Source organism: Pan paniscus, chromosome 7 (genome assembly GCF_029289425.2).
Source record: "Pan paniscus chromosome 7, NHGRI_mPanPan1-v2.0_pri, whole genome shotgun sequence".
In the NCBI taxonomy this organism is placed as follows: Eukaryota; Metazoa; Chordata; class Mammalia; order Primates; family Hominidae; genus Pan; species Pan paniscus.
In genome coordinates this window covers 84,490,109-84,505,595 of record NC_073256.2, presented here as the reverse complement: position 1 = coordinate 84,505,595, position 15,487 = coordinate 84,490,109, and the positions used below count along the sequence as shown (strand labels likewise).

Here is a 15,487-nt window from a genome sequence, read left to right as displayed (position 1 = left end):
TTGTCCCATGAATGGATCCAGACCTAGTATAGATTGTTCTTTCGGTAGGAAGAGCGGTTGTGTCTTTTTTTGTGCACACTGCAATGTAAACCATGTTATTCTCATTTATTTGAATATCAACAAATATTTGTGTATAAAAATATATATTAGTACCAGGTTTACGCAGTTTTACTTTCATGTTCAGGATCACTGAACTGATACACAGTATCTTTCTCCCAATGAGCACCAAAACCTGTTTTGCTAACCTATTATTTATTATCTTGTTTTTGTGGACATGACCATTGAACACATACAGACTAGAAACCCTACAGGTAGATGGAGAAAGCCCAAGTGAGTGCTTCATCCTGTATCATAAACTGATTTCAGACTACATTATAAAGCAACCTTAAAACTCACTTCTTCCATGTAGTTTTTCAGTGAGTGTCCTACTCCACTGGAGGCTTCTCCCTAGAAGTAAAGAGGAAGAGAGGTTGAAAAGGTCAGGAGAAGGAGAGAAAAAGAATGAAAGAATCATGGAGAGTGAGATCTGAGAGCAACACCAAATATTTGCTATTCTCCCACCTTTACAGTTGATACTTGTGGGATTGTTAGTTTGCCAACTTCTTACTCTTTGAAAAAAAAAGAAAAGAATTTTTGCAAAACAACAATATAGCTTTCAAGTGGATTTTTAAAATATATTTTATTTTATTTTAAGTTCTGGAATACATGTGCAGGACGTGCAGGTTTGTTACATAGGTAAACATGTGCCATGGTGGTTTGCTGCACCTATCAACCCATCACCTAGGTATTAAGCCCTGCATGCATTAGCTATTTATCCTGATGCTTACCCTCCCTCCGCCACCACAGCAGGTCCCAGTGTGTGTTATTCCCCTCCCTGTGTCCATGTGTTCTCATTGTTCAGCTCCCACTTATGAGTGAGAACATGCTGTGTTTGGTTTTCTGTTCCTGTGTTAGTTTGCTGAGGATAATGGCTTCCAGCTCCATCCATGTCCCTGCAAAGGACATGATCTCGTATAGATCTTAATTCATGTTAACAAATGAGCAGCTAGAGTAACTAACTAAATCTTGGAACAGAATGCTAAACAAATTGTGTAACATTTTCTGTTGTTAATGTTATAAATATAGTCTCATAATTAGGCTAAGGAAAGAAGTCGCAAATTCTATATTCTATAAATTTGTGTGACGATCTAAAACATGGACTTAAAAATATTTTTTACATAGAGGACAGACAATTAACCTTTATATCCAGACTTTACATTAAGTCTTTCTTAACCTATTAGTATGTAATTAGTAAATTCTCCGTCATCTGTGTCTTTACTAGCACTTCACTGAGCACTAGTAATCACAGACTCAAATTGTTGAAATTTATAAAATCAAATTAAACATATATCCCAAACTCATCTAAACATTGGTGGTCAAAATTGTCAAACAACTTGGTGCTTTGGATAAGTTATGCTTTTATACTCCATGACGAGAGACATTTGGAAATAAATTCTGAAATATCATGAAATTATAAATCCTAGGACACCATATGTGTTTAAAACATAATTAAATAAGTGTGCTAAAAGCTTACATTTGTTTCTACAGAATCTTTTTAACTTTCCAATGACCAACACATATATTATCTCATTGAGGGCAAGACAACCTCAGGCCAATTTAATACTTGGGGAAACTGAGGCCAAGAGGGGTAGAGTGAAGTGCCCTAAGTCAAGGAGCAAGGAGAAGCATCCTTGGACTGGATTCTAGTCTGATACTCTTCTTTTTTTTTTTTTTTTTTCTGGGCTTACTGCAACTTCCGCCTCCCAGGTTCAAGTGATTCTCCTGCCTCAGCCTCCCTGAGTAGCTGGGGCTACAGACATGTGCCACCCCGCCCAGCTAATTTTTTTTTTTTTTTAGTGGAGACAGGGTTTCATCATGTTGGAAAGGGTGGTCTCGAACTCCTGACTTCAGGTAATCTGCCTGCCTTAGCCTCCCAAAGTGCCGGAATTACAGGCATGAGCCACCACACCCGGCCCAGGGTGACACTCTTCTATGTCACTGAGATACAACAATTTAAAACATACAAAATTAAATTCATTTTAGTTTTTTTTAAAAAAATTGTGATGTATTCTTGCAAGTACTTGGGGAAAACAGGAGGCATGCTCATGTCAAAACAAAAATTGAGCTAGAAATAGAATGCTGGTATTCCCCAAAACTTAGAAATCACAGGTTAAATCACAAAGGTGGTAATATTTCTTCCTAAATCATATTTCCACTGGCAAAACATTAATATGCCGTAGTTTAAATGTTTCCAAATGCTTCCAAACTTGTAGGATTTTCAATGGATAAGATAGTGAAAGAGATAAGGTAGTTCTGTTTGCTTAAAGCATTAACTATTGGGAAAAATTAAGTTCATATAAATCCCTCAAGCTGTGAGGAATTTAACTCAAAGCACACAGAGAAAGCTGCGAACTTATTTCAGATAAACTGTTTTTTTTTGTTTATTATATATATATATATATACATATTTTTATACATAGATAAACTGTTTCTTAGAGATGAACTTCCCACACTATCTTACCCTCATTCGGACACTAACCTGGGAGTGCTATGGGCTGTTCCAATGTGGCTCTTTCATGACAGAACCAGTCAGTCCTTTATGTGCTAATCATCCTTTCTCCTTTGCCTGGGTGGTTAGGAGTAAGAGAACAATGTGGCAAATTGCTCGGAGTTACAAATGTGCTTTCTGGAGCAGCCAGCATGGGAGGCTTGCCTGGTTGGCCTCTGCACATTTGAGGGTTAACAGTGAGAGATGCTGGAGAGCAGTTTCTGGGCGCTCACTGAAGAGGGCGATGTCTTTCCTTGGAGCTGGAGTGTGTGGTTTTTCCCGTTTGTCTGGACATTTGCAGTCTTCTGCTAAGACCTGGTGATGACCGTGGGTTTTCTTAATGATCGAATATAAATAAAGCAAGCTTCTTGACAGCCTTGCTTCTTTCCTTAGTGTCAGTGTCATATCTACACCACAGGAAAGGAGAAACCTACACAATACCATTTGTTTCAAGGGCCATACAACCGGAGTTTGGTTGTAACTGCCATTTGTAAGTCACTGCAATGGGTGACACCAGTGAATGAGGAGCATAAAGCAAAAGACTCTCGGAGGGGCCGGTGTGGCGGCTCACACCTGTAATCCCAGCACTTTGGGATGCCGAGGCAGGTGGATTACTTGAGGTCAGCCTGGCCAACATGGTGAAACCTCGTCTTTACCAAAAAATACAACAATTAGCCAGGCTTGGTGGTGTACCTGTAATCCTAGCTACTCGGGAGGCTGAGGCAGGAGAATCACTTGAACCTGGGAGGCAGAGGTTGCAGTGAGCCGAGATCATGCCACTGCACTCCAACCTGGGCGACAGAGCAAGACTCCATCCCAGAAGAAAAAGTAAAATAAAAATAAAAATAAAAAGATTCTTGGAGGAAAATACAGAGGAAACTAACGTTTTGAAGAATGCAAGTGTGGTACAAGGCCAAGTGGACACAACGAAGAATAAGGCATCAGTATCTCTGATTCTGATGGGTCAGAAAAGATGGCCCCAGTCAAGAGGCTTGATCCAATACATCTATCTCGGGTTCCCCATTTCCAACACCAGACCAGTGAAATGCCAGCATTCCCTCCTCCCTCTCACTGGGATCGCTAATGAAATAAAATCCCCTTCAAAGCACAAACCTATCAGTTTCAGATGTCCTTTTCTTAATTTTAAAGAATTGGCATTTTAAATATCAAGTCATTCTAGCAACATAATATTTTGGTAATTACCTGGGAATGAATAAAAAATGCCATAATGCAATTTCCCTTGAAAAACAAAGAGGGGGAGAGGATACAAGGAGAGGCAGACAGGAGCATGTGAAGGAGGAAAAGGAAAGAAAACATGGAAATTATGTCTTAGAAAAAAAAGAAAGAAGGAAGGAAGGAAGGAAGGAAAGAAGGAAGGAAGGAAGGAGAGAAAGAGAGAAAGAAAGAAAGAAAAAGAAAGAAAGAAAGAAAGAGGGAGGGAGGGAGGGAGGGAAAGAAAGAAAGAAGGAAGGAAGAAAGAAAAGGTCTTTCTGAAATGTGGTTTCACTTATTGTGAGTTTCTAATATAACCGCAGTTGAGATAAGTGTTTACATGTAAATTAGAAAATTTAATATATTATAAACTCAGGGAAAGGGGCACAAAGAGGCTGATGTGATTACTGCTTAACGTATGGCATGGGACTATGCCTGTCAGAGATGAAGGCTCTTGTCGGTCCCCTGGTTATTTTATAGTTAAGGAAACATTCTCAGTGAGATGGAAAATCGTAGAGAGTGAGGTAGGACTAGAACCACACTGTCCTCAATCCATTGCCATTTTTATTATGCCATGCTTCTCTTGTTTCAATCAATAAGTATTTTCTATTCATCTTTCACTAATCCTTAGACAAAATGCGAACAGACTGGCACTTGTGTGTAGGGTACATTTATTCACAAACAGTATCTGTCTAAGACCTCTGATGTTAATTTTCTTTAAAAAAATTCCATGAGAAACCTACTTCTACCAGAATAATTTTTCTTCTCATCTTTTTCAAAGGAAACTAAACAATAATTCTAACCTACAGAGCACTCTCTTAAGAACTACCTGAGGTATTTGGAACCCATGGAAGAATGAGAGCTCGATATGAATGACCAGGGCATTTCTAACCCAAGGAGCCCATAAAACTTCACCCATCATTTTTTCCATAGGTATTTATTAAGCACTTCTCATGTGCCATGTACCGTGTTAGGTGTTGGGACAAAGAGCTGAACAAGAGTTAATTACTACTATAAAAAAGTTTACCTTGAAAAAACATATACAAGTGTTTAGAATACAAAGCAAAAGTTATTTGCCACACGTAAGATCAAGATGCTATGGGAAAAAGTCAGAGGAAAGGCATCTAGTCTTTCATTTTCTTTTAAACAAACATGTATTGAGCACTCCCATGTGCTGAGAACTGTTGTAGCCTCTGCATACATGTGATGAAGGAGACAAAGTGGAGAGAATAGTGCTTGAGCAAAAAAATTAAAAAAACAATTTTTTTGTTTAGTCCTGAAATCTTAGTCATTAGTCCAGATAAAGGAGCTGCTTAAGGAGGAAGACTCATATTAGGAAGAAGGAAAATTTGGGGTAAGGGCCCAGACACAACAGAGGAAATACGTGAAACCACAAGCATTGCAATGAAGAGCACCAATTATACCACGCACTGAAATGTGTGCTGTATCTTCAGATACAGAGATATCAACATCATATATCACTTCCTAATTTCATACTATAATTTCCTGTAATGCAGCTGCTAATATGATGGCTACATGTTGTGTTTTCTCACTGCATTATTACACAGAGTTACCACATTTATGATAGTTGATGAAGAGATCGAAATTCAGCTTTCTGAACTCGACAACCTCTATAGGCAGCAACTACTATTCATGTCCAAAAGAACAGGCAGTGATTTATCCCCAATTAATGAAAAACTAGGTACAGTGGTTTAGAAACTCAAAAATTTTTAGAAAGCTCAAGTCTTTGAAATTATTGATGTATCCAATAAATTGTTATGTTTGTTTTCAGACCTACATATATGCCAGATGCTATTTCTGTTTAGTTACCTCCAATGCTTTTTCATATTGTTTACAATATTTTTGAAAAATTGCCCACAATCTTCCAAATAAATATAGCATCAATGCAGACCACATTTCTCTGGAAATGACCCCTTTTACTGGTAGAGAAAATACTTGATAAATTTAGCATTGCTAAGGACAAAAACACAGTGGCATTTTAAGATAAAATGTTATGATTCACTCTGCAGTATCATTTTTTCCAAGATTTTTATGTTAAGATAAACAGTTCCTTTAGAGGTTAATGCCTTTGCCTTAAAAGGATGAAAATGAGAAGGAGCAATTATGTGACTAATGACTAAAATTTAACACTAAGAATGTTAAATTTTAAATGACTTAAAACATTTTAGTGTTCTTTCCTATTTTCTGAAAAGTGACTATTAGCTGAAAAAAAAAAAAAGCCGTTTTTATTTTTCTCTTTCCTTCACTCCCATGTGAAAAAGTGAGAGGGCAAAGCCAGGAAAAAGGGGCTCCATATTTGGAAGAGTGGTGACTTTTATCAGTGGATGTTGGACAAGAAAAGGGACAGAAGGAGAGAATGTAACTGTAAGAATGAATTAGCCATTAATTGTTTAGTTAATTGTTAGTACTAATTGTTTGTAACTGCGTGGACTTAGAAATAGACTAAAGCATACATTATTGGTCAATTGACTCTAGAAAGATCCATTTACCATTGAACTAGTCATTGTGCCAACATGTATGTTCCCTAATATTTGTTGATTATGTCAATAAATAATATTATTTCACTATTATGTACAAAAAAAATAGTATTCATTCATTCTTTCTGAAATGCTTTAACGTGTCAACACAGCAAATTATTAGCCATGGTATCTTAGAGAGTTACAACTTTTCTTCTGAAGCTGAGTTTCTTTAGCTATGAGGTATTGACAATAGAACCAGAGGGTTGTGTTTTATATGACATAATGAATTAAAAAGAGTATTAAAAACTTGAAAGATTTTGGCAACTGGAAAGTATGGTATTATTATTTGGTAAATATGTGTATCTCTATTGACCTACTCATCACTGGTTTTTCTGTCTCCTGCCTTGGCAAACTATGTATAGCTCTGCAAACTTGCCAGATTTCTCTCTTGTCCCCCATCTACTTGGGAACTTCTTTCTTGTACTTCTACCTTGTCTTTCAAGTCAGAAAGCCATCCCCGGCTCCCCTCACTCAAATCTTCATGTGCTCCCTTGAGACTACGCCTATCCTTACCAAAGCATGTATCGCGCTCACTGGTTACTTTCTACATCTTTTCTACTTAACTGTGAGTTGTTAGAGGGCAAAAATTGTTTTTAATTAATATTTGTTTTCCAAATCCTGGAACAGGGTCTGGCAATATAGATAAAAAGTAAATGTCTGAAAAATAAATAAATGAAGGAAAGCAAATTCTAGATCTTAGCTGACTCTGGATGTACACAGAATCTATACAAAGCATAAAGTTTGTAAATAGTAGGAAAAAAGAGCTAAGTCACTTTTAAAACTGGTGAATAGATATTGTTGTTGAATGTGCAATAAACTCACTGAAGAAACTGCTGATTACTTCAAGTTTGTAAGTAATTATTAATTATAACTTTCACCTTGAGCTGAGAAAAATACATATGAATAAGTATATTTTTATTATTTTTTGGAAATTTAGTGCTATGAATATTACCTTTGTAATACTAAAATATGAAAAGATTCAAAATGGCCTTTTAAAAAAATAATAAAATATAGACTAAAAGCAAAAACCATAAGGAGAAACAAACAAAAATAATGCCTTAAAATCACTAGAAAGTGAAAAAGAGGGAAAGTTTAAAAATAAAAAAAAATTAAGAGATTTTTCTTTAGAAAAAATCTTAGGAAAGTGACAAACATTGAAGATAGGCAGAGGAGATCAAATATGAGGATAATAGCAGATCTTAAGGAAGAAAACAAAAAGCAAGGGAAAAGAATTATGCAAAAAGTTCTAATTCAAGAAAACTTTCCTGAAATTAAAAAAAAAGAAATTACATATTACACTGCATGCCTGACAATAATGAATCAAAATGACTACCACATGATATATTCTAGCAAATTGATTGTATTTTTTAAATAAGAAAAATGTCTTTTAAGGAGCTAGACAAAAAAGACCACACGATTTTTAAAGAGAAAATATTTATATTACCATCAGACTTTTATAGCAGTGCTTTATGCTAGAAGAAGAATGAAGTAATATACTTAAGATACTAAAAAAAAAAGTGTGAACCCAGTGATCTAGTAGAGAAAACTCTAGAAAGCCAAAATGCCTAGGTATGGGAACTGGTGGTATTAACATGCAGTTGCCGGCACAAAGACCACGTGGCAGCTGAAAAGAATGTAGTATGCAGAGGCTATATCCTATGACATTGTGGATTTCATACGACTCTTACAAATTGCAAGAGAATGGTGAAAGCATGTGCAAATAATTTGTTTTCAGTATCCCTATTGTTAGATGTATCAGTATTTTTGTTCTGAGACTACCATGCATGTAATATGGAATAAAACAAATGAGTTATTATGAGATATTCTAATTCTAGAGTCACTTTTCATTGAGAACCAGAATTGTTGGTATGGAAAAAAGAGGAGATAAAGATACAAGAAACGAGGTTAAATGAAAGTCTTAGTATTTTCTAATTTGAATTAAAAGTGTTGATGAGAACTAACTGTCCACTGAAAAGAGATAGAAATAATGACAAACTCAGGGGCAATGAGCAGCCCTGGGGACCAGACTTGTCTTGAAATATCACTTCTCACTAAAATAAGCTAAGACTTTTTAAAAAAATCAGCTATTTTCAAAACACGGCTGATTCCATGTGTAGGGCAGGAAATATACAATGTAAGCTTGGAACATCCTGTACCACCCAATAGCAAGGAAGCTATCGGAGACTACCAGGGGCATTGCAAAATGACTCATAAACAAACTTGAAGGAGCTCTCATGAGCCAAAGATGGGACAATTTGAGCTTAGCAATGATCATAATTGTCATGTGTTGCTATGTATCAAATAAGTTTAACAAAAGTAAGGGTTATCTTCAGGAGCTATTAGAGAAATGATTCGTTGTCTTGAACACTCATAAATAAAAAGGACAAATCAAGCAAGTACCCTACTTTCCTATCAGAACTGTATTACTGGCTCACCAAATAGTAAGTGAGGGAAAGGATTTCTTAACAAAAGTATTCCACCTAATAAATAAAAAATAAATGATAGAATAGAATATCATCAAATAAATAGATATCAGTATTTAGTATCACTGGCTGCTAAGATGATAAAATGAGAAACAATCAGATATTAAATAGCCACGCCAGCTAGGTGTGGTGGCACATACCTGTAGTCCCAGCTACTTGGGAGACTGAGGTGGGAGAATTGCTTGAGCCCAGGAGTTAGGGTTCAAAGTTACAGTGAGTTATGATTGTGCCCTTGCACTCCAGCCTGAATAACAGTGAGATCCCATTTCTATGAATGAATGCATGAATGAATGAATGAATGAATGGTCATACCAAAGAGGAGCTTTATCTTATTTCTGGATAATTTTCAGAAAAATATAGAGAACCGAAGGAGCACGTTGAATTGCACCAAGAATATGATGTTAGTAAAAGCCAGACTGTGGAAAATATTACAGGTCAAATGTCCTGCATTCTTTAACAGATAAACTGAAAGCAAATGCAAGGGATGGAGGAGGCACCTATAGACTGAAAAACTTAAAGGATGTGCCAGATTTTTTAAAGTTGGCAAGGTTAACTTTGGGGGTCAATGAATGCATATTTAGGTGATAAAACTATTTTTTAAATGCAAGTAGTTTATTTCTGTAAAAGAATAGTTTTTATTTGCAGTGGGAAGTAGAGGTTGTGACTGGAATACTGATGGGTTTTCTTAGTTGTCTGGCAAAGTGCTATTTATTTATTTATTTATTTGGAGACAGAGTCTTGCTCTGTTGCCTAGGCTGGAGTGCAGTGGCATGAGATCTCATCTCACTGCAACCTCCGCTTCCCAGGTTCAATTGATTCTCCTGCCTTAGCCTCCCGAGTAGCTGGGATTACAGGCACATGCCATCAATGCCATCACACCTGGCTAATTTTTGGTATTTTTAGTAGAGACAGGGTTTCTCCATGTTGACCAGGCTGGTCTCGAACTCCCGACCTCAGGTCATCCGCCCACCTCAGCCTCCCAAAGTGCCAGGATTACAGACATGAGCCACTGTGCCCAGCCTCAAAATACCATTTCTTGGCATCAGTGGTGTTCTCATTATATTAAGTAATTAACCCATACATTTTATTTGAGTGATTTTCACTATTTGTGTTTAATCTTGCAATAAAAGATATTTAAATATAAACAGACAACTATTTCTAATATTAAACTACAGTTTTACCAGCATAATTGTAAAGTCCAAGTGAAATTTTAAAAAATTAGAGTGAAATTTTACAAATCTCCATTTGTTGTTGGCTATATCTCCAAGATATGTGCCTATTCCCTTTGATCCAAAGCTTTTGGTCTAGATAAAGTGGTATTCCTTATTGGTTACATATCAGCAGAAGTAGTTAAATGACATTCTTATTGTTTTGATTTAATCTTAAACTAATCTAATTATAACACTGACCTCATAAAAATCAGTTAGCAATTTTGATTTTTACTTTTTGAAATAAGCCTTTAAATTCTCCTCCATTAAGCTCTTTAAAAAAATCAATAGATTTCACTTTGGAATTTGTAAAGTACCTGTATAAATTCTCTAAGGTCCGTGAAATATGAATATGAGTCACATAATTTAAACCAAACATGTAATGTATTCTTTTAAAATTAAATCAACCTGTGTCTTTGCAAAATGACTAAACGGCTAAGGTGACCAACTTCCTGAACTGTGACTCAGATAGGAGCATGGAAAAAAAACTGATACCCAATGCTCATGCAATACCAAGGACTTTACGTCTCTCATGTTTTTGGCTCATGTTTCCTTAACTTAAAAAAGTGATTGATTTTTCAGATAAGCGGTATTACTAGGAATTTCTCTATATTTAGGGAAACATTTCTCTAACTGATGCATGGACACAAGTAATTACGTGTTTGTTTCTTTTAAGATGTGTCTCTAATTTTTTTTTCATTCAACAACCAAAAAACCAGTTTCACATTTCAGAAACCTTTGCATTATTTAATACACATTAAAAGGTTATAGAACAATGTAAACTTCGTGAGAAAAATTATTTTTCACTGACTTGTAAACAAATTCAGGTCATATAATAGCGAAGTGCATTTAAATTCAAAATTATATTTTTAATCCTTAACATATTTAATTGAAGGGGCCTAAATTTCTATTTTTTAATTAATTACACAAGTGATTTAGAGAAAATGCTATCTGCAGAATTAAGGCTCCAACCAAATTAGCAAAATGCATGAATGAACATCATCTAGTCTGTCATAAACTTGGCAGCTGATACCATTAACAGCGTCACTAGTAAAGTTGTGTCTTGCTGGTAGTAAATGTGTAGAAGCATAACCAATTGTCTAAGAAAAAGAAGTGACCTCCAAATATATAAGAGAGTGACTTGGAATCAGAAAATAGTGGGGGTCTTAATTTATTCAAATTATTATAATTACTAACTCTGGAGTTTTACCTACAGTCTCTAGGACACTTTGAAAGGTGATTTCCATTGGTGGGTCCAAACTCACGACCTGTGTTTATGTACATTATTTCTTTTGCTTAATGTGGGCTGGTCATTAGATTAAGACTTGGCCTAGACTCTACGTACTGTCAGAAGGTGCAAAGGTGTTACCTAGAAAAGTAAGAGGACAGGCTTTGGAGTCAAACAAAGGTGTTCAAACTCCAGTTTTGCCACTTATGCTTATGCACATTAGGCAAATTTACATAACTTCCCTGATTTCCATTTTCTCATCTGTAAATGGTGATAACACCATTTTCCTCAGGGGTTATTATGAGAATTAAATGAAATACTGTCTATAAAGCAATGAAGACAAGGACAAATCCCTGGCTGTCATTATTATAAATCACTGTGATAAACGTTAGTACTAGTATTTAGTTTATAATGAAAGGCAGGAAAAAACAACCTAATATTGTGAAAGGTACAAAAATGAGGGATATGCTTAAGACTTTAATAATATAGGTAGGAAGGAAATCAGATGCTACTTCTTCATTTATCTCTTATTTTTGTGTTACTTTCATTAGAAGAATCTTGTACTTTCAGTGATAGGAAATTATCAAATGGCTTCATATACAAATAAGTTTTCAGGAGTAAATTCATGGATGAATGGAGGATTGATTAATAAAGGAACACTTTGAGAAATTGTTGAGACAAGGGAGTAAGACAGCATCCTTAGCAAGCCCTTGTTCCCGACTATCTATTCATCTCCATCTCAGGAAGCTCCCAGTGCTCTAGTCATACTGAATAACCCTAAGGCCCCCAAAGGCAGTGTCTCTTCTGTCTCTTTGTCTCCTTCCCCCCAACCTTTGGCATTCCTTTCCTCTTCCAGACATTCCCTTCCACATTCCATGTCCTTTTCCTGATGTTACATGGCAAGATTTTACACTAGGCAGGTCTCAGCTCCAATGCTACTTGTTCGAGGAAGACTCCCCCAGCCCACATGTTTGTGTGGTCTTCACCCCACTCTGCTATGTGCTGTCTTGACTCCCCACTATTAGAAAACCTGCCCACTGACTGCACTGGTAGAAGTGCTCTCTCCTACATTGTTGACTCCACAGACCCAACCTTAATATTTGCAAGGCCTGGGCCAAGAGGTCAAACAGAGGTCTGCCCTGCCAACAAACTATCACATAAACTGTATTTTGACTTTCCATCAGACTTAGAAGGCCAGTTTCAAATTTAGAATTCTTGTATTCCTTCAAGTTCTGCACCAGAATTTGGCAGAAAAAAGAAAGCAGCAGGTAGGTGCTAACCTCTAACTCTATCTCCCTGTCCCCTCTCCTCACACCCTACACTGTACCACAAGGGGCTCTGTGAGGACATTATGTGGATATCTGTACCTGTATGTCCAAGCTCGTCCACATATCCCCAAAACAGCTGCCTCTTGCCCACTCCTCAGACCTAGAGTTAGCTGTAGGGAATGATGGACTGAGGAAAGAGGCCAATGCAGGTCCAGAGAGCAGGCTTGGGATCTCTAGTGAAAGGGATTCTAGGATTCTAGTGCCTAGCACATATTCAGGCTCCAGACATCTTGATCCCATGGACTCCTCATCCATGGGGAGGGATACAGCCTTGGGCTAGTCTAAGGCAACCAGTGAAGCTCTTTTATGGTGGACATATCTATCTCTTTACCATTAATAGCACTTAGTGCAGGGCTTGGTACCTGAATCTCTCCAAAACAGTTCTTGAATGAATGAGGATTATTACAAGAAGCACAAATTTCTAATTTAATATACAAAAGATAGAAGATGTCATCAGAAGACATAAAGACAAAGACTTTTTGTAACAATGTTGAATATTTCAAAATGACAGGATCGGGGATATTCTAGTAGCAAGAGATGGGGGAAAAGTCATATTTTAGATCTATATAGGATCAACAGAAAATTGAGTATGAATATGAAGTAGAGAAAGACATTTTCAAAATTGACTACGTTTGTTTTGAGTTGGAGAATGACCCAAAAACACAGGTGAACAAAAATAAACTGAAGGTAGAATAGAAGAAGAAGAAAAAGGGAGTAAGATCCAGTTGAATTGCCTACCACAAAGACACTGTCAGACCCATCAGATTAAATGGTCTTTTTGAGAAGAAATAAAAGTCAAAAGGTCTCTCCAGGGAAGGCAGCGTCATTATCAAGGAAAATGGATAAAACTTAGAAAGGAAACAAAGTTAGGGAAGGACGTGAAATTACCTGCTTGCAGAAGATATCACTGCAATCACATTCCACTAACGAAAGAGGATACCATTGTCTAAACCCCTTCAGCCTAGTCTTAAATTTTTGTTTACAAATTCATTCATTGGGAGTTTAGTCCAAGACTGTTGTAGCATGAACTGAAAAAAAATAAGTCCATCTTACTCCAAGGAGAATTTATCCAGTAGGAATCTGTTTCACTGATGCCTAGGACAGACTTTATAGACCAATCAGTTAGGGCAAAACCACAAAGTGATACCAGACCCAGCATCTTAATGAACCACAATTCCAATGCTTCATTACATCTAAGACAGGGCACAGAGTGTGGGCCCTGTGATGATGTTCCTAGTCTCTTTGATGCAATACAGTCTTTCCTTCGTGGTCTAAAACCCTTGCCCCTTTTGGGACTAGAAGAGCCCCAAGATGTTCTATAGGAAGAAATTTCTCTGTTAATTCTTAGTCCAAAAAGTGAATATAATGTGCCTTACAGAACAAAGCTGACTTTGAGACCCTGAAAAGGCCAAACCACATCATAGAGAGTAAGAGGATATCTTCTATTCTCACGAAGGTATGCCCATCTTTAGAACCCAGTTCAAAGCAAACATCTTTTGAGGTCTTACTGAACATGACTGAACACTGAGGTTTATTACAATGTTTTTGCATGTGTTTGCATTTTGTGAAAACAGCTAAAATCAGAAACAGAGGAGCCAAAAAGATTTCCTGCCAAGTCTGGGAATCTAAAAGCCAGAAATTTCAAGAGAACAGAATAATTCTTGTAACATGTGTAGTGTAATTTTATGGACTTTCAATGTTAATTGAGATAAACACTTAAAATCTTGGGTACTTTTTGACAATAAACTTCAGAGCCAAACTATTTAGCCCCGTCTGAAACCCATACCAATATTGCAGGTTGAAAGTTAAATGTAAATCATCTTATGGTCACTGCCAGTTAGTTAAATATATCAATTTAATAAAGTCAAGTTATGAAACGGCAACCTCAATATTCTTAAAGATCACAAGTCTCTTGGGAGTTTTCTTTACTCTGGTAGGATACTCTTTGAAGCTCCGAGATGACACAAATCAAGCTAATCAAGGCCCCTTCCATACTTAATGTTACTTTAGAAAATTAAGAGAATCTTTCATCACTGACTTGGCCAAGCACCAGACTTATCACTGGCCACCACATGCAATTATGCAGTGTGCCACAGCCAAGGGGGTGAGCGAGAGCAGTGTTGGCCACTTTTATAAGAGCTCCAGCAGTGATGGTGAGATTTAAAAAGTGTACAACAACAAATTTGCAAAGTTATCAAGAAGCTGAAACTAGCCCAGTGAAATTAATTGCAAAATACTCTACTATGCTTTTTATTTTTTTTTAAATCGCATAGACACAGGATTATAAAAACACAGCCACACTGTAGTTAGTGTTAAAGAAAAAAGGGGGCAGGGGAGAATTTTAGTTGACTACAACTTTGGTGTGCACCAGAAATGCAGTGGAAGCTACTAAAAAAGCTATTTCAAAATTAGACATCATTAGTAAAGGTACAGCAAACTCCTCCAGGCTGTTAATGGTTGAATTGGACTTTGTTGATCAGGTTAGAGCACTGTGGTTCCATTTGGTGTGTTGGTGGCAAATAGAGAGGGGTCTAGCAATAAGGTCACATAAAGAATGGTTGAAGAAGTTATTTATTTTTCATCAGAAGGACAGAAGACCTAAAGAAAGAGTTTTGTGTTTAACTGAAGGTTTAAAAGATGGAAAGGAAATTAGATGGTTTTTTGTTTGTTTCAGAGAGTCAAATTGGGGTTTATAGATGAAAGTTTCAGGGAGACAATTTTTTTTTCCCTCAAAATAAGGGAGCACTGCTCTAGAGGAGTAATAAAATATGAGTGGGAGTAGGAAGTTTCAGGAAAGAACTGTTGCCTGAAATCCTGAGGGCAAGGTACAGTAGTGAGCTACAGAAGGGGTTCCTCACTGGGGAAGAAGTGGCTCCATATTCTGATACCAAATTTCTGTTG

The 15,487-nt window shown here is 36.7% G+C and overlaps 1 protein-coding gene across 5 annotated transcripts in view; it reads right to left on the bottom strand.

Annotated features, from left to right (window-relative positions):
• C7H8orf34 (chromosome 7 C8orf34 homolog) overlaps positions 1-15,487 on the bottom strand; it is a 485,474-nt gene that overhangs the window by 42,074 nt on the left and 427,913 nt on the right. For 3 of the 5 annotated variants that reach the window (XM_034966200.4, XM_008956708.7, XM_003831346.7), the window contains one exon: positions 397-447. The exons of the other annotated variants lie outside the window; for them this stretch is intronic. In XM_034966200.4, the coding sequence (XP_034822091.3) occupies positions 397-447 (51 nt within the window). The remainder of the gene's footprint in view (positions 1-396; positions 448-15,487) is intronic. 5 annotated transcript variants of the gene reach the window in all.